The 26,710-nt window shown below is 41.5% G+C and overlaps 1 protein-coding gene across 1 annotated transcript in view; it reads right to left on the reverse strand.

Annotated features, from left to right (window-relative positions):
* Positions 1 to 26,710, reverse strand: part of mtss1lb (MTSS I-BAR domain containing 2b) — a 66,557-nt gene that overhangs the window by 22,362 nt on the left and 17,485 nt on the right. Inside the window, exon 3 of the mRNA XM_040127349.1 lies at positions 26,585 to 26,658. Coding sequence (XP_039983283.1) covers positions 26,585 to 26,658 — 74 coding nt within the window. The remainder of the gene's footprint in view (positions 1 to 26,584; positions 26,659 to 26,710) is intronic.

The following is a 26,710-nucleotide window of genomic DNA, read 5'->3' on the forward strand; positions in this document are numbered from 1 at the left end:
CAGCGAAAAGGCTCTGATAAACCCACTATCCACTAACTGCTCAGCAGCAACAGCAGACAGACACAGTTAGACACCAGCTGTTAACACAGTGGAGCATGTAGGAGCTGTAGTGCCAGATATTTCCCACAGGACCTGACAGAAAGCTTAGAGGAGTGAAGGAGTGAATATTGGACTTGAATTCATCAAGTGGCCCCAAACATAACTCCAAATGAACACTAATGTTGCTTCATGTCTGCTAGATGTGTAAAAGGGCAACCTGAAATAGTGTCAGTGTTGTGTTTACAGCTTTGTTCCACTTCCCCTAAATTAATGTTGGTTTGCCCAAAACAATATACAATATTGTTATACAATACAAGGCTATATTCTAAATGGGACACCTGCTGTAGGTGAGTAACTCATTTGAGGCTGGTCTTTTATATTTCCAGTTAAGGTCTCTGGATTCTAAACTATGTCTCAATAAAACAGCAGTAATCATCCACAGTGTAGGCCTATGTGTACGTTATTTACAGTGTATTTTGTTTAGTTTCCCACAAGAGGCACATAAAAAAGTAGCCCAACAGAGTTATAAATCATTACATTTAAAACAGCTTTTCTATTCAATCTGCTTCCGATGGGATTTTTTTTTTCTTTTTTTCACTTAATGAAGTGTACCAGTATTTGGAGATAAGCCCACTGCCCTCCACCACCCTGTCTGTTTGTCTGTCCAGCAGAGAGAAGGAGGGACTTCCTCCTGGGAAGTATGACTTTACTCCCTTTCCTTTTCCACTCCCTCTCGCTCACTCTCCCTTTCCGGCTTTTGACCTGCTTGTTGGTTGCAAAGCTCCCAGTGAAAATACAGTATATATACGAGGGTGTATGTGCGCCTTTGTGAGAGAGACCCACCCAGACAAGGTACCAAATACTAGCCTTGTAGTTTTACAGACGTTGTATAATGTATGATTTTGTATAATTTCCACAATGAAAAAACCCATTATCTCATTATAAAACACTATGTATCGATTTTACTACAAGCAGCAAATACACTTCTTTTTGTCACTGTAGTCAGTTTAGGATTCACAAGAGGTGCCATTTACAATATTAATAATATTGGTGCACATAGCGGAGTACCAAACATAACACAACTGGTGATATGTGAAGACCTATGTGTATGCAGGGTCAAATAAATTCTAGAAGCCATGTTCTATATCAATATATGACACATATTTATCTGGTTAAAATCATGAACAGATTTGAGTTTTAGTCTCAGACCAGGAAAAGTATCAGTCTGCCGAGTGAATGGCAAAGTAACTATTCTTCTACATCACCTAGCAACTGATTTAACTGACAGATTTGTTATGGTTCCCATGACAGCGCAGATCTTGGCCCGTTGCTAAGGTGAGAATCAGTATGTTTGTTGCTAAGATCAAATTGTCTGCTGCTACGGAAACGAATGTCTGAACTGCACTGCAAGACAGAGAGGGAGAAAGAGACGGGGAGAGAGACTGAAGGACAGAGAGGGAACACCACACGCAGATACAGTATGCAGTCACTCACTCACACACACACACACACACACACACAAACAGTAACCTCACTGTGAAAACCGGAAGAGCGCTTACAGCAGAGAGAGTGGGAACAAGAACAGATAAACCAACACGAGACACACACACACAGACACACACACTCACCATCCTGGAAACAATCACGTAACTAAATTATGAAGCCTGCCACTGTTTTATTAAAGTGCATGTACAGTGACACTGTTTTGCAGAGGGACATGCGGAGTCCAGCAGCCGTTCAACTGTGGATCGGCAAAGTGAAAGGCTTTCGGGGATTTCTTCGGCACAGAGGCAGGGCTGCCCAGACACCACCAGCCACACGTCATGTTGTTGATATCGCAGAGTGTTTGCAGGTACTTTATGAGTACAGTTACATTTACAAACACATAACGTATATGCCGTCATATACTGTTGCTCTCCCAGAGAATATTCTTGACTCTCAATGACCAGTCTGCTCTCCAATGATAGCATCTCTCTCTCTCTCTCTCACTCTCTCTCGCTCTCTCCCTGTTCCTTTGCCGGGGGCATCTTTGGCCTTCCCACCGGTGCATCTCCATGGCAACCATTATCTATAATCTTGCAGAGGGATTCGTCAGCCTCTGCTACTTCATTTGCTGTGCAATGCAACCAAACATGCAACCCCAAAAGTGAATGGTAGTGATGAGCAGACGCCTATTTGACTTGGCTAAAAAATAGTCATGTATATTACTGTGAGCTAGTTTTATATAGCTCACAGTTAGATGGACACAAACACAGACATGCACACACACCTAGACAAACACACACACACACACACACACACACACACACACACACACACACACACACACACACACACACACTATATTCATTACTCAAACTTAATTTCACCTAAAAATCACGTCTATACAACTAAACTGCAACAGCAAATACATTTGGTAGGAAACATAATGCAACTGGATTGTATTTTATATAAATGTAATGAGGATATGTTGTTAATTTAGGTATCTGGCAAGTCAAAAATATGTTGATACTGAACGTATCGTTAAAATGTTCACAGACAACGTGTTTGTTTTCCCCTCAAATATCCGATCTCGCAGTATAATATACACGTGTAGTGACTTTGGTCGCCCGCCATCCACCCCAGCCACCTCCTGGCAACTCTGCTGCTGTACCAATTCATTTATTCAAAAAATACATTGCCAATGAATGTAATCCAACCGGCGGTTATGTTTTGTACAAAACATATTTGCTGTTGCAGTTTAGTTGTATAGAAATGTAATTTCTATTAGACAGGGTTGTGGAAGGTCATATTTGCACCAGTCTGTGACTATTCACTCTGTCTTCTATTTACTTTAGTTGAAGCCTGTACAACTGGCAAACCTAGGACTGCATTCCCTGTTTTGCTGCAATCTTCTGGCCGGCTCCAGCAAACTCTCACACCAGTGTTCACCTTTGTTCAAACTCAAGTGTGAATTTCAACAGTACTCTCACACTCTGTTTTGTACAGTTTTACACTACCAGACTACAAACTGCAGCATTGCTCTTTTCCACTCCTTTAAGAATGAAGCTGAGCGTGGGGTAATTTTGTTGGGTGTATAAAAACAGTGCAAATGTTTATCCTCGCTTCGAGTCAGGCGCAGTTAAAAGCTGGTGTTTTGTAACCTTAATGAAGAACAATTCCTCCAAATTTTGGTCACCAGTACAACCCACTTCCAAAACAAACACCTGCCGGTTGCTCTCATTACCTAAGACAGCATCTGGTGTCTTAGCTGTAAGGTCTGGAAACAAAAAGGCAACCGCACAGTTTTAACATGGGAAATACAACGCAGATCTGCATTCTCATGGGTGAAGAAGTGTATGAGTTTGACAAGCAAGTCAGCATTTTTCTCGTATCTTCGTTTATGCAGAGATATTGGACATACACTCTATAACATATGTGAACTATGAAACTAGACAGAAAGGTTGTATTCGATGAGAGACACCTATATTCTTGCTTGAATTTCCCGCACAGTTCTTAAATATTTAATGTAACACAAAGTTATCAGAAGAGGAAGAGAGGTTGTATGTTTAATCCTGTTTGGCGTGTTGTCGGTTATGTAAATCCACTAGGAGTCTCCATGCATTAGATGTTACTGATATTCAGTGTCATTGTAAGTGGCAGTGGCACTTACATACAAAACTGTAGGTCAAAGGGTCAGTTATGTTGCACACAAATGATCAAGAAGAAAAGAAGAATGGAAGGAGGAAGACAAAATTAGAAAGAGGAAGAAGAGGACAAGGATGTAACCAGTGATAAAAGGAGGAAGAGGAGCATGGAGTCAGGGAGGACATTGTTTTTTTTGTCTTGGGTGGCATAACAAGGAGGGAGGGTTAATGCCAGAGCAGGTGAGGCTGCGGTTTCCAAGGTTACAGACGTCTGCAGCAACCGCCCACTGTTCCCCTGACACCAGCATCTCTGCGGTGACACAGCAACAATAGTTAGATAGAGGGAGAGAGTTAGGCCAAAAGAACGACAGGCAGGGAAAGACAAAGAGGCGCAGAGAGGGAGGTGACGAGGAGACAGATTAAAGAGGGGAAGACAGGCAGAGGCAGAGAGACTGCAGCAGCAGCAGCGCCAGACAAGCAGACTTATTCATGAGGCCTAGATTCTCCTCTCACTATAAAACCAAGTCAGAGATTGAGCTTCCCAGACAAACAGGCAGCCAGTCACCCTGACCAAAACAAGCCATCAGTCTCTGATACAACAGCATCTACAGTACACACGCTGAAGTGTATTCCAGGGTAAATCCCATGCAGCAAACCTCCAATACCGCATGCTGAAGGAATGCATTACAGCATGATACATTATACTTAAGCAATAAGCCACAAGAGGCCGTGGTTTGGAAGGATTTTGATGGAGGAGAAGAGAAAAGTAACAGCGTAAGGGCTCATTAGGTTTACTAATCAATAATGTACCTTAACAACGTGGTGAGCAAGTAATAATGTGAGTGCTGATATTTGGTAATGAGTTAATAACGTGATCAAATATAAGGTCATATAAGCAGCTTTGAATGTGTCTCAGCGTGTGTCATCAGAACACAGCCAAGGAACATCTAATGGTCATATCCAGCTTACACACCTAACCTGAGCCCTGTTGGAACATAATCCAGCTTCACGAGGCTATGACTGTCGACTTGTGTCTTTTTACAGTCAGTGTATCAATTTTAAATGAGCTCATGGTGATTGTGTTTACCTGTCTGCCTTCATGCTTGGATCAGACGCAGGAGGAGTAAAAGTTCTCCCAAGTACTAAGAACAGTGTGTGCAAACTAGTTTGTAGGATCACATCGAAAGGGCATACTGTAAGTGTTTGTAGTTGATCTAAAAATTCTGTGGAACCCGATGCATATTTTAAATACAACATTTAAAGGATGTAAGTGACCTCTGCTCAGCTCTATCAGTAACTAGAAGGAACAATTCAGCAACATAGTTTTATTCAAACTGGGCACCCAGCTTAAATATTCCAAGTTTCAAGACAAGAGCTACAAGTTGTCCTGTCAGTCAGAAATTCTACCAGTCGACAGAAATTCACGCGCACACACACACACACACACACACATACACACACAGACACACATACAGACACACAAACACTCCACAACATGCCAGCTTTGACCTCTGACCCCCTCCCTGGACCAATGACATCAGTCAGAAGGTGATGGCGAGGTCACTTCCTGTCAACACACATCTCTCCACCCCAACTGCTGTTGCCTTGGAGCATAAGACTGGCAATGACAGCTGAACTGACATATGCCCTGAAGGCTGAAAAAGTTATGGCACATGAGCTACTGTCAACTTTTTTTTCTTTTTAATTCTCATATTTAATTCATTTTTCTTAATATTCCCAGTGTTGAAAACAAGTGTTACTGTTTCCCTCTTATTTCCCCTTTTCTGTCTGATTTTCACACATTTGATTTAACAAGAATATTCTTATCTTTCTCTTGTTAGCACAGGAAGAAAACCAAATCATTTGTTTGCCTATCTATCATATTTTTGCATACAAATTCCCGGCAGTAAGCCCTGCTGCTGATTAATGCTACTGCTGCTTATCAGCTATCGTCCTCAGCGACCCATCACACTGGAGAGTGGGACCCGGATGAGTGTCTCCTGTGATGAACCTGAACAATCAATGTTTTGGTTCAGTCTAGTTGATTTCCACGGCCAGACAGTTCCGTCCCCAGTCCCCTCAAACAGCACACAGCATTAATAAATCTTTATGCGGTGGTGTGGCCACAACAAAGGAACAAGCTCTTCATCTGTCCAGTCTATTTTTATTCATGGGGTGAAATAATTAAGTACACTGAGTGTGAAAAATAGGTAAACCATACATAGGATTTATAACATCTTACTGATTTCCCATATTCAATTTATTTCGGTCATGGAGAAGAAGAGAAAGGTCATGTGAGGTGGACATTCACATTTCTCACATTCTAACTCTTGTCTCTAAAATGACAGATGTAAAAGAGAATATAGCACACAACCCACTCAACAGACCAGAACTGAAGGATTCTGACATCTTCTTTCACAGATAATCCAACTCTTTTTTTTGACAAGAAATCAGGTCACGTGCTTGGTGATTCACAAAACTAAATTAAATTCATCTATGATGTGCAAGTAAACTAGAATATTAAAATGTTTGCGTACTGTAAAAGGTGTGTTTGACTATGTTACAGCATAATGGGATACCTGAGAGTGAGGAACCTGCCTGGACTCTCTCTGTTCATTTGTTTTGTATGAGCTGAGCCAAAATGTCTGGCCAATCAGCTGCTTAAACTGAGCTACTGTAAACTGTATAGTGATTATAGTTTATTCAGTCCTGATGAGGTACTATTAATGCTGCGGAGTACTCAAATTACCCTTTATGGTAATTAGCACTTCAAGCTTTTTCTTCATGTAATCTGTAATTAGGTACTTCTTGAAATTATAATACTCATGTTGTTTTTAATTTTAATTCAAAAAAAAAAGATATCTTGTATTGCATATGTGATAATGGGTCACTATTTTAAAACTGATCAACTTGATTGATGAAGTCCTGGCAGTACATGCTAAATTTCTACGCTATGTTAATCGTAGTAAAAGTTACTTTCCCAACACTGCTCATATCATCAGCTGATACTGGCCTTTCACACTTGATACCAGCTATGGTGCACTTCTTACTGATAATCACAGGATAAGATTTCCAGAGATAAATGAAAAATGAAATCACGCATTCAGCAGTTTACAGCATCCAGTAGGGAAAGCTCAAGCTCTAAGCACAATTGATTAGGCCTGAGTTTCTAAGGGTTAAGTGTTAGCAATCACATTATCAGAAATTGTAAATTCATTCTAGTGCTGACCATTTAGACTGTGAGAGCTCAAACTGAACTCGTGGAGAGGCAATTAAAACAATACAGAATCAGTCTCGACTGACTAGAAAGTCAGCTGGGCAGCAACCAAGAAAGAGTCTCTCCTGTAAAAACAAGCCCATAGATCGTCTGAGCAAACATGCAACCAGGTCTGCATCAGGAATTGGTTGGGGTGAATGGATGGGTCGACAAAACACAGGACTGTCACACAGGAGACTGATAGTGTTGTTTCTTTTATCCATGACCGTTGCACAATCTTCACCCTGTTTACTGTTGTAACCATGACAAAAAAAGGACCTGTTTTAACCCAAACCACGACCTTGTCCTAAACCTAACCAAGTAGTTTTTGGGCCAAAACCTAACCTAACTGTGACCGCTTGACAACCTTAACCGCTTGTTTATTATTGTTACCATGTCGACAAAGGTTCAGTATGCCTGCTGCCGGTACGCTCCTATGGGTAGTATCCGAGGTTAAGGACAAGCCACATTAGGGTCATTAACGTTGGAGGCCTTGTTGCCAAGAAGTCTATTCTAGACCACAAAATAAGACTGTTGCTTGAAAATGGGGATATAGTTCCAGAGAGCAGACAAACTATCATGAACAACTGTATAATGAATTCCAGTCCCATTGCCCTACAGTAAACTGTACCTTTGTTTTTTACCTTTGTGTTATTATATTACATTTTTGTTTTAATTGTGTCAGACGGGTGTTTACTGATCTATACACTTTTCAGTGTATAGTTGAAACAGAAATTCCTATCTGGTTATTTTAACCAGCATCTCAGTTTATTTTCCAGAAAATATTATACCAAATGATGTATTGATTTAATAAAAAAAAATGCACTGTGAAAAGATTTTATCCATATCATCCAGCAAACCGATGAACAGAGCAGAATGATAACTCTAGTGAGGAGGCTACCTACTGTGTGTTAAGATAAATGTCACTATTATCAAAGAGATGATTGGAATGGAAGCCAAAGTGCCTATGTGTTGGACAGAAAGAGGGCAAAGGTCAGCCCCAGAAGCACCAGCAAAAAAAAGGAAATTGAGGGAACCTGACCCTATGTGTGTATGTGCATTGTTGTTCTAGGGATAAGAGCATTTTAAACTCTGCCAGCTCTATGTCTTAGTGTTCTGTCTCAGTCTTGCTCCCTCCCTTTCTCTCAGTCTCTCTATAATACACACAGATTCCTGTCTAAGGGAGAGATGTGTTGCTTTCCTATCATACGGGAATAACAACCCAAAGAACTCGAGAGCTCAAAGCACTGACAGCATAACAGGAGTTTTCTGTATACTTAACGTACATCCACATACTGTGTGTTTTTTAACATCACAAATACCAAGGGTCACCCCAATGTCAGCCACAAATAAAAATCGAGAGTAGCTGTTTCTTGCAAAGACATTTTAGGAGCTTACAAAATGGCTTTTGTGATTAGAAAAGTGTTTATTTTATTTGGAATTAAAGTCATTTCCATCACACCTTGATGGGGGGCTCCCAAATTAGGTCCCATGACCAAACCCTGAAAATCTAACGTGGATAAAGCACTCCCTGCAATAAACATCGCTGCTCCAGGATTACAGGGACCAGATGGCAAACAACCTTGACATCAAAGAGCTTGCTTTAGCATCATAGAGGAAGTCCACTGCTGGACAACTTCCTTACCCGGAAAACATGTACCCCAAAGCCCAGCGTCTTGGACCCATTAAAATGCAGGATACTGTAGAAAAGGGAGTGTGTTGGTGTAATGGTTTAGAGTGGAGTCAGCTGGGCCTGGGAAAGCATGTGGATTCGCTGGCTTTGATTACAGAGGCTTTAAATCTCTCTTACACACATACTTAGTAACACATACACACACAAAGACACACACGAATATACAAACTGACACACAGACACACACTCTCTCCCCAGAGTCCTAGGCAGGGCTGAACTACAGGCCTCCAGGCAGGGCATATTTACTCAAAAATGGGGGGCTGTTGGCAAAGGACAGTTTCTGTTGCTAAAAATACCTACACATAAAGTGAAAGCAGCCAGGCCAGCTTATACTGTCATTGCACCAAAAACAGTGGAAAAAGAGAAGAAGAAAAACATGCAAGAAAGAAGTAAAGTTCAGAGGTACTTAAAAGGCTTTCCCCTGAATCTGCCTCCCTGTTTCTGTTTACCAGTAAGGAGAGGAATGTGTTTTCGAAAGAAGAAGGCAGGTTGTTAGATATAGGAGTTGTATATAAAATTATAGGCTACTTTGTGAACAAAAGATTGTAGTTATTGTTTCTCTTCCACAAATTTAGCTGAATGCTGTGGAGCCCTGAAACTGAAAAGATGTAGTAAAAGTTCATCAGGTCAAAAATATAACTATACATCAGTAAATAATAATGTTACTTAGCTAGCTGACTTTGTTAGAATTAGCTAGCATGCTTTAATGCCTTTGCTGCTTTGTTTAGATACACTGTATGTAGTACAATATATGGATGATTAACATATGTTAACTGAGTGGTGTGGTTTATCGGCAAACGTTAGCTGGCTAGTACTGGCATGTGGAGCTACCAGTGTTTTCAGATAAGCTACTTAGCAGCAGAGTCCTCTTAAATTGCTCCACTGATGTCACACACACACACACACACACACACACACACACACACACACACACACACACACAGCAAATTTAATACCGGACCAGTCTTTTCCCTGGACGTACGCAGACACACCTATCTCATTATCATGTAAGCAATCCGAATTACATTATGTCAAAAAACTGCACTGATGAATCATATTGTAAAGGTAAGATCATCAGGATCAGGTTTGTGGGTAGGCCGCCACCCTGCTGAAGCAAGTCCTCCAACTCAAACAACCATATAGGTCACTTGTCCCCACCATCAGATACAACCTATAGGAGTGTACCAGCGATAGGTGTACCAGACCTTCCTTGTCATAGTAATAGTAATAGACACATGGCTTGGTCAGGTTTATTCAAAACAACTACTTGCTTAGGTTGAAGAAAAGATTGTGGTTGGGGCTAAAATAAGTATTTCCTTATGATTAGAGGACTTTCGTCATCATGGTTACAATAAGAAACGCGGTTAAGGTCGTGGAACAGTCATGGTTAAAATAAACAACACTGACTATCGATTTCACAGGGGAAACAGACACCTGTCTCCTGTGTAAAAGTCCTGTGTTTTGTGAGCCCATGAATCCTCCTCATGCAAACTTGTCGGTGTTTAAACTACATTTTCTGAATTCCTCCTTTGCTCCTGTCATAGTTATTACTGCTACTACAGGTCACCTAACAACAAAGCGTAACTATGGGTGGTAATAAGATGCATATACAGACGGCCCTTGGGATTGTTTTTTTACAGGATGCCTGAGGTGTCCCTGAGCAAGAAACTGAATACCTACTAGCTCCAGGGTTGATGGGCTCACTAATGCATTTAGAAATGCCCTGTCCTTTATCATGGTAAAGCAACATCACGGCAGTAAATTACTGTTTTATAACCCAGCAATCTGACACTTAACTAGAATCAATTGAATCAATTGAAAATACATTTGTCTTCTTTGCAACCTGGTACTGATCTGACATCTTTCCTCTCATCAATAAAAATGCTGAAGTTTGAATTTCGGTTTAAGCACAGTACATCCTCTTATAAATTTAATATTGGAGCAGCATCTGAAATTCTACATCCAGATGTTAAAATGTCCATAATCTAGTAAGAATTCTGAAAAACACTCTACAGTCAACTGTTTAAACAAAGCGGTTGTTTGATGCCAGTGTAGGCAGCGATGCTTCTCTCAGTACCGGCTGTTGAGTGGCTGATTTTCTGAGCTGTCTGCACTTCCTAAGATCTTGAGGCTACACGACACATGATCTTAAAGAGCTCTCACTGCTCTGGCAAATACTTTGAGAGCCACTCTGTACTAGGTTCAAGTGAAAGCTTATCTCCATTACATATTTCCGTCACTGTGTTGGTGAGTGTGTATTCTCCTCTACCATATGTTGAGACATTCAGCTGAACAATGCTGCGGCTGGGGAGCCATTTCGTCACTTCGCACATCGATTATGACCAAACATTCATGCAAAAAGAACAGAAGGTTAACACTGGAGGATTCCGCAAACTCTTGAAGAAAATGTCAAATATCGTTATCCATACACTGTTGAAATATCTACCAAATGAGTCACGCAATCTAGGCTACAGTCTTGTTTTTGTTTTCCCTTAAAATAACAGAAAAACCATTGCCAGTTGGGTGAGATAATCTGGCCTGTTCTCTGAACAGTTTTACCACAGAAAATTTCCAAAAATGGTCTTGAAAGAAGGAAGCGCACTCTGTTTTCATGTAGATGAATTTTGGGAAATACGGAATAGAGACTTAGATGAGAAGATTGACACAACTCTCATCTATGTGGTAAATACAGTATGTAGCTAGAGCCAGCAGCCGGAACTATAAAACATGTTGCTCCAAATGATGTAAACATCCTTTTGGAGGATCACAAACAAGATTTGATGCCCGTCCCCAGTGTAGCATTTATGACCTTTCAAGTTCAAGATTTTGACCTGCAATCATGTGTTCTTGTCAGGCAATATTTTACAGAGCAAAGCCAGAAGTCCCCTTCCAAGGGGAGATCAGCGGTCAGGCAACCAAGCCTTAAGGTGGTGGGGAATCAGTGTCTTGTACAAGGACATTTTAGCAACTTTGATACTAGCCAAATGGGGGCTTTGATTAGACAATTCAAAAAAGACAAAAAAGTTTTTTTCTTTTTTTTTATGGTATTTGTTTTTGTTTGACAGTGATGTAGGAATAATGAAGATTCAACAGTCAAGTCAACTTAACGTGCACATTAAGAGCAGAGCAACCAGGAAAGAAAATCATGCACACATTGCACGAAGCCCATAGGGTGACAGCTCGTGAAAGCTTCCTTACACGTTCATTTGCACGTAGAGCGCATGAAAACACAACTAACATGCATGATCATGTGCAGCGTGGAAGGGTGTTCGGAATTCCCTGCCCATTCACACTTCATGTCATCAATTACACACTGCAACATGCATATCCTCTTGCACCCCTCCCGAAGCATAGCTTCACATATGCTTATGTGCGTGTACCCAATGAGCACGCATTCTCACACAGTCTTAATAGCATTCACGTTAACATGCACAATAGTAATTCTCATTCTACAGATGGTGTCCGTAGTAACATGCAGCATGCCATCTGCATGGATGCATCATATGAGCTGCTTAAGGGCAAGAGAGGTGGTTTGTGCATCTGGGTGTGTCAGGATCACAGACAGAGGAAAATACACACATACACTAATTAATGGATATTAACCCTTATTGTAACTATAATGCCATTTTAATATGAGATTAATACATTGTGTATCTGACAAACTCACACACATACAGTAGGATTTACATTAACATTATGGATAGACACCACCAAATGCCACTGATTACAACAACCATCATGTACAGTAAAGCTTTGTTATCTTTAATGTGACTGTGAATGCATTTTTGTATCCTGGAGGTACAATCTATTATATACTATCTGAGGTTTTACTTATCAGATAACCACATAACCGAGGATGTCGCATGCTCTACCGATTGTAAAGCCCTCTGAGGCAAATTTGTGATTTGGGGCTATATAAATAAAACTGACTTGACTTAACATCATGGGGTTTACTAGCAGTTATGGTTTTTATGATGCTGCTTTCATGGAAAGCAGCATCTTTCTGAAAAAACATAAGAATAAAATATGCATATAGCTGTACATACAGCGTAATGTAGGTACATAACCAGTCAGAGCTGTGCTGTCAGACCAGAGTTAGGCTTGGCTGTGCTGAGTCACACACTGCAGTGGTCTAAATATAGAATTGTGGGTAATGTAGTCTGGGCATCATGTCTCCTCCTCAGTCTCTCTGCGCACTCCTGACCCTCACAGATACAGCATCACAGAGAACCAGATTGGAGGAAAATCAGCAGAATGAGAGAACAACGGGTTACGATGGATAACACGGATTTTGACAGACGGATATTGTAACATACAAACACACACACAGCAAATCCAGGGAAACCTCAAATATGCCCTCTCTTTCCCTGTGTCACTCTCACAAACTCTCTCCCTCCACCACACACCCATGGTCAGTAGGTGACAGCATGTCTCTGAGTACACTTTAGTATTGAGCAGACTGGCTGGCAAGGCCTTTGCGAAACACTGTTCTGTAATTGCTGCGTGTGAAACAGTGGTCAAGTGGTTAGCGCTGTTGACTCGCAGCAAGATGGTCGTGGGTAGATTCCCGGTTCCTTCCTGCATGTCCTCCCTGAGTGTGTTTCATCCGGGTACTCTGGCTTCCCCCCTCAGTCCAAAGACAGGTGACTCTACATTGCTCTTAGATGTGAATGTGAATTTGTCTCTATGTGTCAGCTCTGTGATAGACTGGCGACCTGTCCACGGACGGATGTACCCCTGCTCTCCCTCAATGTCAGCTGGACTCCAGCATTTTTTGTCCTACATACTGACCCAAAGGTCAAGAATTAATTCCTGTGTCCTACATTAATACATTTGTTAACGTGATATGAAAAAAAGTATGTGGAGGAATAAAAGGCTTGACAGAGAACCCCAAAAAACATAATACACTGGCATCTGTTTGTGCCTCTGTTGCCATGGCAACGTACCCACAGGGACAGCTGCAGAGCAGAGAGAGAGGAATGAAGGGTAGAGAAAAAATGAGTCTATGAGGATGACGCATACACACGCACACCTACATGTACGCAAATACACACTGTGTGCATCATGAAGGATGAATGGAAGCATACTATTTACATACATAACAAACATTACAAAGGCAAGAAGGAATATGTTGCAAACTTGTCCAAAATATGGCTTAAGATGCTACTTCTATGGTTTCAGGGCTCTGAGGAAGAGAGCAGAGGCACTGTTGGTCTATCACAACAAACAGATGAATTAAAAACTCATGTCTCAAGCCAAAATGCTTGAAAAGTGTGCTTCTCACATGTAAGGATCTTAGGATTTTTTCTTTTCTTTTTAAGACCATAGACTTGGAACACTTAGGAGGAGTATTTTTGGACAATTCCTCTGTGAACAAGGAAGGCACAATATTTTTAAGCCACCCTCAGACAGGCAACAGCTTGACAAAACATCACAACAACAAAGTTGAACCTCAGCTTTTGTCGAAGGCAATGCAACGTCGTCCTGTAAGGGGCTTAATACATGTAAGGGTACATTCCTGGTAGATTACATTGTATTGTGAACACTTTATTTGCACTGTTTAACTGTGTTACCTTTCCCAGTCAAAAAAATCCCTACTCGTAAAATTATAAAACGCAGAATAGTGTTTTAGCATGTGGTAGACCTTCAAACTAATGAATCTGTTACTCAAACTGGACTTCCTGAACTGTATTCCATCGTCTCACTCACTCATCGTATCTGAGGTAATACGCCCCCACCCCAACACAGCCCACTTACAGCCAACCCTTCGAGCCGACAGAGCGTGAGTGATGTTTAAGAGATAGAGTTTGCGTGGAGAATCCCTTTAAGGTTAGAGAAAGGGCCGAGATTAGGCATGTAGTTCTGATCATTACAGTCAGGGTTTACAGAATAATGTAGTCAGATGTAGTGAATGGAGGGTCCTCAGAAGGATAGCGGCACAAGGGTGTATGTGTGTGTGTACAGCTGAGCCAGCAGCAGCCACACCAGTTATCACGCCTGGCTGATGGCTGTTAATGCTGCGGATTAACACCTCTCTCACTAACTCCAAGCACTCACATGCACACACTCCAACATACCCAGTTCTCCCAAAGTGCTGTAAGTGTAGCTTTAATCTTTTGACTAATTCAATAAGAATTACTACATGTAACTATAACCAAAGAAAACTTATTGAAAACACTAAAAATTCCTTTTTAAAAACTTGATGCTGCAGCAAACAGTCCATTTAGGAAAGATATCACTGACTACCCACCAAAACATGCACACATACACACACTCTCAGACATGCATACCACTCCTCACTTGAGCCTCTTGTCTCATTAAACAGGACTTGGCCTTGGAGCAGCAAAACTCACTGAGCTTAGCTTCCCATGCTTACTGAGAGAGTGCACCGCGTGTGTGTGTGTGTGTGTGTGTGTGTGTGTGTGTGTGTGTGTGTGTGTGTGTGTGTGTGTGACAGAGAATGTCTTGTGTTGTTGATGTCTGGAACAATACGGCACTATGACATCAGGAAATGTCCTTAGAGAGCTGCCAGAGATGGAGAGAGGGATGGAGAGAAGGAGGAGAGCTAAGGAGGGATGTGAATGATGGGAGGCAGGATTCGATGGGGGAAATGTGTTGGGAAGAAAGAGGGAGCAGAGTGGAAAAAGAGGAGGGAAGAGGAGAACAGCATTTGGGGTGAGTGATGAGGGTAGAGGAGTCACTGAAGAGTTGGATGAGCAAGAGAAAAGCTCCATGGAGGAGGAAGAGAGAAAGAGAAAGGGGACTGAAGGATAGTGGGAGGGAAATAGATGCACACTGTGGCTGAGGCTTAATTAAAGACAATAATGTTGTTTTTGTAGCTCTTCACAACAACAGGCCTCTCAGCCATGGCCTACTTACAGAGGTTGGAAAAGAACGAAAGAAAGAAAGAATTATGTGGTTGTAAATAAGTTCTTATCAACAAAAAGCCTTCATAACTATTCTAATGACTCATTACTGAGTTAAATTCAATGACATCAACAGTATTGCCAAAGTAGCATATAACACCATATAGGGTCAAACCAGAATGAAATAATTTATTATTTGCCAACAAGAATCACTAATGCACAAATGGATTGTATTCACCAAGTTAAGTGCTGCGATCTGGGGACATGGCAACATCCCTGAAAGGAGGTGAAAAACAAAAGAGCAGACACACAACCGGTCTTTTTTTAAACAAACCCCCAGGTTAGCCAGACCTATTTGGAAAAGGATATGAAGTCGAACACTAACATGATTAACCCAAACTATCTGTCGTAAAACATCCACCACAGTTTATAGACTATGTTGTGCGTGCACACAGTTTACCTGTAAAGTTAGGAATTTTTCCAAGATGTACGCTCCCCAGTGTTGAGCAAGATATTTGTAAAAGTAGTCAATTACTGATCACATATTATTCCCTGAAAAGGTAATCAGTTATATTACTCATGTCCTTACTTTCGCTACTCAGCCCAGCTGTGTCCAAGGTGCATATCAGCATCTACAGTCTGCAGACCCACATATCACATCTTCTATAGTTAACAGGTGAAGTAGTAGAAAACAAGACATTGTGGTTTAACAAGCAGAGGGCATAAGTTTGGAAGTATTGACTGACCTTCAACAACTACCTTAGCCCCCGTGACTGCATGCAGCATTCAGGAAGACAAGCTAACACGATATAATGTCAAAGTAACAAGGCATTACTAGAATTGGCCACGGTGATATAATTACTACATTTACAATCGGAATCCAGAAAAGTGCACTTACACAGAATTTTCATTTTTTGTCATTCATGCCAATTTGACCACTGCACTGTTTGTGTTTATTTGCCCCAAACGGCCAGTATACCAACTGAACATTAGCTGTATTGATGCACTGACCGTGTCTGTGGGGGGGGGTGTCTGTGCGATAGCGATTTTTCACTTCACTTGCTGTCTGAACTCACAGTGACACTACCCATTAGTGAAAAAAAGTTGCTAAGTAGTGCCTTACTGCCCAAGAATGGCCCTCATTTTCTGTTTTTATCTCATAATAACACAGTTTAGATAATCTAGCTAAACGGTTGGCTTGTTTACAACCCATTTAGTTGTCTGGCTGCCCCGCTAGAAATTGGAAAAAGACAAATTGGGGACAATTAAATCTTGATTAGAGGTCATGCATATTTATTCAGCTACCACAGTCGGGTTACGAGCAGCAGCCGACCTATCCTCATGCTAACATGAGGATATGTATAGTGGGAAACCCCAGGTCAACCACTTTGGTTGCAAGATCAACTGTATCAGATCAAATGTATCTCCAGTGGACTGTGAATGGCATGCTATCTGTGATTGCAATTAAGCCATATTGCTCAGATTTCTTCTCTTCTCTTGGCAACAACATGGCTATTTTTTCTCTGCCACCAATTCCGTCTCTTACTCACTCTCTCTCTCTCTCTCTCCTTGTTGCCTGGCAACCATGTTCATAAATGTGATCCCACTTGTCTGTGATTGGCTGGAGGGACAACACATCCATGTCGGAGTCAGAGCGAAAAAAGGGGAAGACACTTGTGTATCACAAACACGAGGTATGAACTTACAACTGTCACTCGATTGAAATGCGATGAACAGTTTTCAACGTTGTGCCTGCTCCTCAAGGCAATAACCACTGCCGATTGTTCCCATTGCATGTAACTACAAAAGGCTGGACCTTGCATGTGTGTGTGTGTGTGTGTGTGTGGTAACAATTGCTTGGCATGCTCTGTACAGTGCCTACATGTTTACACACACATGCCCGTGAGCTAATATGCATGCATGTCAGAATTGCATGTGTAGGGCTAACTGTGTCTCCTTGCGTGTGTCTGTGTGTGTTGTTGGGGAGGGGGGTGCGACGTCTGTGAGCAGTGTTATTAACTAGCAGGTGGTCCTGGTGCTTGCGGGGGGGGGGTGGTCCCATGCTGCGTGTTGAATAAGGGAAAACACTCCTGCTGATTTTCATGTGTGTGTGTGTGTGTGTGTGTGTGTTTGTGTGTATTATGTGCGTATGTGTGTGCGTGTGTAGCTGTATTAACTTAAGTGGCCTCACATCTGAGAGTTACCTCTCTTCCTCCCACCAAGGGAGTCATCATTGCAACAAGCATGGAGTGGCCTGCCAGGCAGCCAGTTAAGCCTCTTTTAAACAGAGATCCTATATCGCCATTAAGAAGAGCCCTCATTATTCCGGTCGTGCTTGTTTACACTGAACCAAACAAAGCTGGCTTAATGCTGCTGCCCCCGCACATGAATTTAGATACTATTCCGGCATTCCAGAATCAGAGGTGTGATGTGTAACACAACAGTGTCGGCATCTATCCGGCAATGACGGCTCTCCCTTTTACGCGGACATCAATCCGGCGTTGCGACTACCTCCGCTGCCGGCTTACCACCAGAACAACAATGCCTTCCTCCAGTCCGAGTTCCTACCTTTTATACCCAACAGCAAGGCTACTAATACTGAATGATTTCACACAAACACATACACGTTCTCACTCAGGAATCTTTTGACGCATCTCAGGACGTAAATAGCTAAAACATCTTGCATTTCCCAAAAGTAGTAACAGAGTGCGATCTTGTCCAAACCGGGCTAAACAATGACAATTCAATTGTATGAAAAATGCATGTGACAATATTAACTTTATATAGTTAATTGTTTTTAACATTCAGTTTAAAATCATGATGAAGGGATTGTTGAGTTAATCAGACAGGGCCGTGGGGGTACATTAAAAAAAAAAAAAAAGTTGGTCGCTACTGACTTAGCTGATGCTCGTATCCACAGTGACGGCACAGGCCTGCCATTGAAGACTTCCTCACATTTCCTCTGAAACAGTCCTCTGTCCATTCTCTGTATTTATTGCTTGCTATACTCAGTGTTCTCTCGAGCATGGACCCCTCTGTCTTTTCATACAGTCATCACTCCATTCCCCAGAGGTCTGGAACAATCCTCGACTGTTGGTCTGTATCATTTCACTACCATTTAAACACATTGACTATCATTTCTCCACACAGCACCACTGTGCCCCTAATCTGAGGTTCTCATTTTACAGCTAATCAATGTGCACTTCTTCTTTTTGTCAAGGTTTAAATGTGCCGTGTGCAGTTTTAAACACCAATACACTGTTTCTAAATTAAAATTTCTACCTTGGTAAAATTACTGTAAACTCATGAGACCACGGTCAGAATCACCGGCAAACTATATGTCACACCAGTGGTATTATTAGTGGGAGTGTTTCTCTAAATCAAGACCACATTTCCCATAAATTTCATTGCTTCCTGCCCCCTAGCTGCCTTCCTTTGGCTTCACTGAAGAAGATAAACATGTTGGAAATGATTTTTCCAGAGTCTTTTCTCTCGTTTTCACCATCTGTAGCCCTGTTCCTGCCCTCTTCTTGTTCAGCACAAAAACAATCACTCTTGTTCTTTTTATGTACAGTTATGTATTATTTTCTAACAGACAAAGCATCTAGAAGGTGTGCCTGTTTGGCTTAATCAGCCACAAAACTGTAAAGTGATTGAGCAATGTGACTGCATGCAGTCCAGTTGGGCACTCTTCGATTTGGGCTTCCCTACAAACAAACATGATTTTTTATACCCCAAAATTGGGCTTTTCTAAAATGCTCTGAAACTGGATAAATCTAAAAATGCAACTGAAAGCCAATCTAGCCAAACACACAATATAGGTACTCTCATTGATTGTACTTAGGTTTATTTAGAGTACATCCAAATTATGCCAGTTGAATTTGTAAATGCATCTCTTTGCTTCCATTTCAGCCATCCGTCCAGACTAAAACGTCATTTGTCACTCCCCAACACGGAGCTTTTCCAAAATGGCCTTCAGAGTGTGTAAATCTGAAAATGCCAGCTTGGTGTTTCAGTGTGTACGGGGTAAATCTGATTGACATCACAGTGCATCTGCGAACACAGAGCATTACTGAACCACAATCAAATCGTTATTATAAACATAGCCTCTGACGAAAGAGGTGGAAGAAGAGATTTAGCTCTTATATTGTTTTGGTATTTGAGGGTGACAGATAACAATTTGATTTTTTTTTTTATATCTGCACTTTTTCATATCTGAAGGTTGAATCATCTCATTTTTTAAAAGAATTAATATTGCCATATAAAAAAAGGATTTTCTCCTTGCCTGAAAAGGGTGTGACCGGTGTCTTTTGATCTTTTCAAGCACCTTAAGCTTCTTTAAGATTTACCACACACTACAAATGGATTGAGCACATTTTCTAGGTTCCAGTCCGTCTTAAAGCAATAGCTGGGTGCCCATATGAACACTGAAACAAGTTTGTTTCGCAGTAATTATTTGTTCCTGTTTATACTGGCCATTAAAAGATCGCCTCCTAATGAGCTTCCAATGTAAGTATGCCCGGACAAAATGTACAGCCCTGTGCAAAAATGCATTCAAATGTTGAAACTAATATGAGGCTTGGATACATTTTATGTTCTGATCAAGGTCTCTAAATTTGCTTTGTCCAAACATATGCTCACACAGTTCTTCCTCATTGTGTTATCAGCTGCGATTTTATTACTTTACAAGTCTACAGAAGGAAGGGAGGATTCAGCTGTGTTTATTTGTTGGAGTGCATGTGTGTGTCTGTGTGTGTGTGTGTGTGTGTGTGTGTTACTAGGATTTATGATATTAATTATGAAACCTTGTATTAAGATGCATTGAGGCAGCCTGACAATAAAACTGCCAGACATTCTGTACGATCAGATCATTATCCTCATCATCATCATCAGACACACACACACACACACACACACACACACACACACACACACACACACACACACACACACACACACACACACACACACACAAAAAAAAACATGCACACATGCATGCATGCACAGTGGCCCTTTATTGCCAAGTGTGCATAGGGAGAGTCCTGGGATTGACCCAGGTTTTACGGCTGCTACCGCAGAGAGAGTGTGTAGAGATGAAAAGAGACGGGGAAGTGTGCAGATAAAGACGTGCATCGTCATTATCATCATCATCATTATTATAGGACTAAAGATAGAGGAGTTGATGAGTAAAACAGTAAAAAAAGAAAAGAGTTATGGAACACACATTTTTTTCTTAAGCTCTTCAGAACTAGGAGAGTCAGTCTGAAACCCATCAGTTACCTACCGAAAATGCATTATGTGGGGCCCTGCCAGCCAATGTTGATCACGATTTTACATGTTTCCTAGAACAGTGTTTAAAAATGCACAGGTGTCTTTGGTGCTGATGGGGATCATCAGTTTAACTTTGGCTACGTAAAGCTGAAATCGTAGCTTATTTTTGTTTACGTAATATACAAAATAACCCAAAACATTATTACAGTGATGACAATTGTTTTCATATCCCATGCTACTTTACTTAGCGCTTACATCACTTTAGCAAATGACACGTGGTCCCCACTGTGAAAGATATGCTGGATATCATTATGATCTGGGCAAGGGAACCCTCACATGACTGAAAAGGAAGAGGGTGGTGACAGAAAGTGGCAGATTTAATCAGCCCAAGAATGCAAAACAGATGACTAGCGTAGCACAAATTAACAATTATATAGATTTCCTTGAAAATGAACAGTTTTAGCAGCTGTGGTCTCCCTTTCTTAATATCTTTACCTATGTTGGCCTGATCGAAGAACTGTTTTAAGGCATTTTCAACCAGTGTGCAATGATCTGTGGTTCCTGTACTTTGGTTGCATTTCAGGTGGGTCATGTTGTCCATTAACAAAGCACTGGGGTTACTTAGCAAATTAAGAAAAGCCACCAGAACTCAGTCTGACTGCTGTGTTCTCAAATGTTCAAACAAACGTGAACCAAAACTTAAATGTCTCTGTTTTCATTATGAATGTGCCTGTTTCAAATGATCACCTGAACAAAGAGACGAAACAGAACCTATCCCTCAAAAAGGCCAGGAAGGCCAATAAACCACGGCTGCTTAAAACTACCGATGTAACAGCAGCCGAATTTGGACCTGCTTTTAGCAGAAGATTTTCAATCAGTTTCCAGCCAAAACAAAAGTGACAAGGAACCGCTCATGTTTAAAAAGCCTAAATAAGGAAAATTATGTTTGTATGACTAGATTTTGAAAGGCTGGAAGAAATCTTCTCCTCAAATAATGCATATTGTGTGTGTCTTTGTGTGTCTCCTCACTAATAATGAAGCAAGGATGAGGAGGAGTTGCTAAAGAGTGCCAAATGGACGGGTTATTAAACATGGGAAACACACACACAGGGCCCCGGTTGACCCGATCAGGGAAGCAGGCGTGTTGTGTGGTTGTTCATGTGCTTTCATTTCACTTTGGTATTCTATCTCTCTCTATCTCTCTCTCTCTCACACACATACACACACACAGCCAGTTCACCCTAGGGAAACTGAAAGTTTGGGCTACGGGAGGGGAGCGGAGAGCACATCTGAAAGTGCACTCAAATTCACCCCTCACTAGGGAATTCACAAACACTTGCACATTTCCTCCTACTGGATTTAAACCAGTTGCTAAATCTCACTGTCTCTCTCTCTCTCTCTCTCTCTCTCTCTCTCTCACACACACACACACACAAATACCATCACAAAACACAAGAAAAACTTTCTCTCACCCTCTGTGCTGCCTTCTTTAACTTTATCAGTTTGAAAAGAGAACTGAATCTATCTGGTTCCTAAACATTAGGGGCCCCGCAGAAAACAAGGTCTGGCCGAGATCCAAGCAGGACAAAACCACTATTCCCACCCATTGGTCACCTTACACAGTGTGTGATGCAGTAAACAGCTTTGTTCAATGTGTGTGCTACCACTTTAGAGCACAGAATTTTACATAATCCTACAGAAAAGAGTTGATAAATGACTATAACATAAGACATTATCACTGAGTCCAGGATTTTATGTCCCCTATTCCCTACATTTGTCTTTATATCAGGCAGAACATGCCACTGAAAGTTGTTGGTGTGCAAATTTCCTAAATATCTGGCCCATGTCCTCACCTGACCCCTGGGAATAGTGAAAAAGAAAAGAGAAATACTGAGCACAAATTAAAGCGACATAAGAGACAAAGTAGTCGGCCAAGAGTTTACAGCCATGCTGGCAGCTCACTGGTGCTGTACTTGGACACAGCAGTTCTGTGAGCTAAATGTTTACATCAGAAACATAACAAGCTCTCAATGACAATGTGAAAAGTACTGAACAAATAAAACTGGAACTGATGATGGTGGTAGAGAAAAAGTAGAGATCATAAAAGTTGTTAAAATTTATCCGGAGGGGAACATTAATGTGTGTACCAAATTTCATAGCAATCTATCAAATATTTCAGTCTGAATGGACCAACAGACACTGCCATCCCTAGAGCCGCACCGCTACCAAAAACCTTAAAAACCTGAAGGGTAACTTCCTTTCTTTGAAAACTGTCCTAATTATGGCATATATTTGAATAGCAATAAGCTTGTGAAATATGTAACAATACATAGACCTGACATTTTCAACCTTAATTCCATATACTGTAAAAAAATTCAGGGTGCCGTTTTTTTTTTCATTTTCACCAGCTGATGGAAACATACGCAACATTTCAGTTCACATAAAATTTGGAATTGAAACACAGCCATTACAGGCTCTTAAGTGGGAATGTCGGTACAAGCGCAGAGCATAGGCTCATCAGTACCCTTTGCGCTTGATTCAGACACATACACACACTGTAATAAGTGGCACATTGATGTAGCAAAAGGAAGACAGAGAGCATCATTATTGGTGTCGTCTCCTGCCTCCATCCATTTAACAAAACTATTAGAGAACATCACACACTGTGAAAGAGCAGCAATTGTACAGCAATCTGACAAATGGACTCCAACAGGAATGACTCATCAGTATAGAAAGTACAAAGAGCCTATGATGCACAGTCTGCATCTTCGTGACAACATTTTGCCTCTCTCTGTGTGTGGCAGTGGTAGCTGCACGTGTAATGAGCTGACAGAGCTCGATGATTTCCTGTCTGGCCTGTAAAAGCAGCACGAACCTCTTCCTCCATCCTCCTCTATAGGAGCCCACCTGGGGCCACACACACATCACCATCACATACTCTGTCTGGCAGCTGCAACTAATAAGTTGTAACATTGTCAGTCTTCTTCCTAGCTTCCCTCAGTGGTACCATAGTATTCAGATGGCTTTAAGTGGGCGGCGAGTGTTTGTCTGACCTTTCCCAGCTCTGGTCCCACACTCTATCAAAACTAGTGCCAAACTTTAAGCCTACGCACAGACTATCAAATGTGTCAAGCGTGTCAGGCCAAAAAACATTAAAAAACAATCCATTGACCATAATTCAATAAAGTTCAGTGAGTTCTTTTGGCCAAATGCAGCTAAGGAAAAACACCATGTTGAGCTTAGCATTCAAAATATCAAAACAATCTCAACTAGCTTTGCAAAGATGGGTTTCCCATTTAGGACCAACCCAGGATGCGCCACTGCAGCAAGAGGGCAGAAAACACATTGCCACAGTGTAATGATAGCTCACTTATGGACATTTTCAGTATTTAGAAATGGAGCAACTTGCTAGAAACCAGTCAAATTACTTTTGAAAAGTACATTTGTTTGTGACAGTTGTCCTTGCATTTTCAGCACTGTTTTACCACATGCCTGTCTTAACCTCTGGCTAGCTAACTTGACCCGTAGAATTCCAGTGAGAAACAGCAGCTAGCAGCATATAACCCTAACCTAGACTTTACAAAAAGTTGACATACTGTATAAAACTCCTGCTGTTTGCCTGTTGCACAAAGAGCACAAAACTTTTTTGGTTGGTTTACCCTTTTATTTGTCACTCATCTGGACTTTTTGTACATTTTTTTGAATTTTACTTAATTTTTATTAGCATCTTAACCTGAAAATCAAACTGGTTCCAAGCTGTTTGAACCAATTTCTAAATACAGTATAGAGTTTCAATAACACTCTGATGGAAAGAGAACACAGGGTTTTTACACTTAATACAAATTTAAAGACACGACAGTCCCGACTTGCTTCAAAAAGTCACTCGTTGTCCCTGTACGAAAGTCCAGCTCCCCCAACTGCCTCAGTGATTCCCGCCCCATGGCTCTGACATCTGTTGCGATGAAGTGCTTTAATCTGCTTGTCCCTACCCGACACCCAGACCCTCTGCAGTTCGCCTGTTGCCCCAACAGAGCGGCCAACGACGCATTACAGAAGTGCTGCACACCATACTGAACCACCTTGACAGCGGTTGTGGGAACTTCTGTGAGACCGCAGGTCATAGATTACAGTTCAGCTTTCAAAACCATGGTGCCCCACATTCTGACTGCTAAACTGCTAAAACTGCTAAAAGCACCTTGATCTGCCGCTAGATCCTGGATTTTCTCAGACTACAGGCAGCGAGGGTGGCAATGCCACCTCACATACCCTCATTCTCAATACAAGGGGTGCCGCAAGGGTGTGTCCTTAGCCCACAGCTGTATGCCATCTACACCCACGACTGGATGGCCATACACAGCTCCAATTCCGTTGTGAAGTTTGCAGAGGACTCAGTGGTAGTGGGCTGCATCTCAAGGGAAGACAACAGTTTCTACCTGAAAGTGAAAAGTGGACAATCTGGTGCATTGGTGCCAGGCCAACCAACTATCTCTGAACGTCAGCAAGACCAAGGAAATGGTCATGGATTTCTGGAGGGCTGGAAAGTGGAACTACACCCCCCTGAACATCAATGGGACCCCTGTTGAGAGGGTGAACAGCTTCAAGTACCTTGGATTCCACATCACTTAGGACTTGACATGGACCACACATACAAGCACAGTAATCAGTAAAGCCTGGCAGAGACTTTACCATCTCAGGCAGCACAGGAAGTTCAAACTTCCTCCCCAAATCCTGAAGACTTTTTTACTCAGGAGCTATTGAGAGTATCCTTTACTGGGTGCATCGATGCCTGGTGTGGGGGCTGCTCTGTCTCTGCAGGGAGTTGTGCACTTAGCTGAGCACACCACTGGAACTTCACTTCCCGCCTTTCAGGACATCTACACCAGGCGGTGACTGGTCAGTGCTCCAGGGACTCCAGTCATCCCGGTAATAAACTGTTTAAGCTGCTGTAGTCAGGCAGACGACTGCAGCTCGGACTGAAAGACTCTCTAAAAGCTTCTATATATAAGACATCAGTCTGTTAAACAGACAACACTACCGAAGGGTACAGTGTTCCTCTCTCTGCCTCCCTCTCTTGCTCTCTCTCTCTTTCTCTCTCTATCCATTACAATACTCTCAGGAATATCGCTCCTTCAGACAGTTTCAGTTATTTATCTATTTATTTTTATTTAATTAATTACTTGCACACATCTAGATATATGTTACAGTATTTTAGTTGGTTATTTGTTTGCGAATTCCTGGTTTCCAAATTTTGTTCCGGTTGCATGATTTCTCTTACCAGGGTATAGTTTTATAATATATGATTGTATATATAATTTTATACATTTATATATTTCTATTTAGTTTGGTTTTTACATTTTAGTAAGCACAGCTGGAGACTACCAGCGAAAAAAATTTCACTGCACCTGTACTATGCTGCATGTTGTATTCGACAAATAAGGGTCTTGAAACTTGAAAACTCACTATATTGTGAAACTGACCCTCCTATTCCATTGACATATCTAACAAAATATATCTTGCTAAAGGAATAGCTTCTGTTAACCTCTCCAAAATACTTCCATCATTTTTTGTCTTTATAAACAGTGCAGTGCGACTGCTTTGACGTTTGAGACAAAACATACCTTTACACTGCTGGAAACACTTTCAACAGTCAAAGGCTGGTTGATAATATCTCAATAACATAACAAGATTCCTAATAGCACTCTCATGTGGAGGGTGCTTCAGAGGAGCAAAACACAACACAGTGTTGGCAAAAGGACACATACCAATATATACAGCTTATAGTATATGACACACATACCCATCCACAAACACACACAAACAGCTGTTATCCTACCTCTGGTGTTGGTAGCCATGTCTGCCACCTTCTGAAAGGCATCCAGGAAGGCCACAGCAGCCAGAACGGTGGTTCTAGATAAACAGAAGATGCTATTTACTTCAGATAAAATGGTATTATGATGAA

Source organism: Xiphias gladius, chromosome 1, assembly GCF_016859285.1.
Source record: "Xiphias gladius isolate SHS-SW01 ecotype Sanya breed wild chromosome 1, ASM1685928v1, whole genome shotgun sequence".
NCBI classification, from domain to species: Eukaryota; Metazoa; Chordata; class Actinopteri; order Istiophoriformes; family Xiphiidae; genus Xiphias; species Xiphias gladius.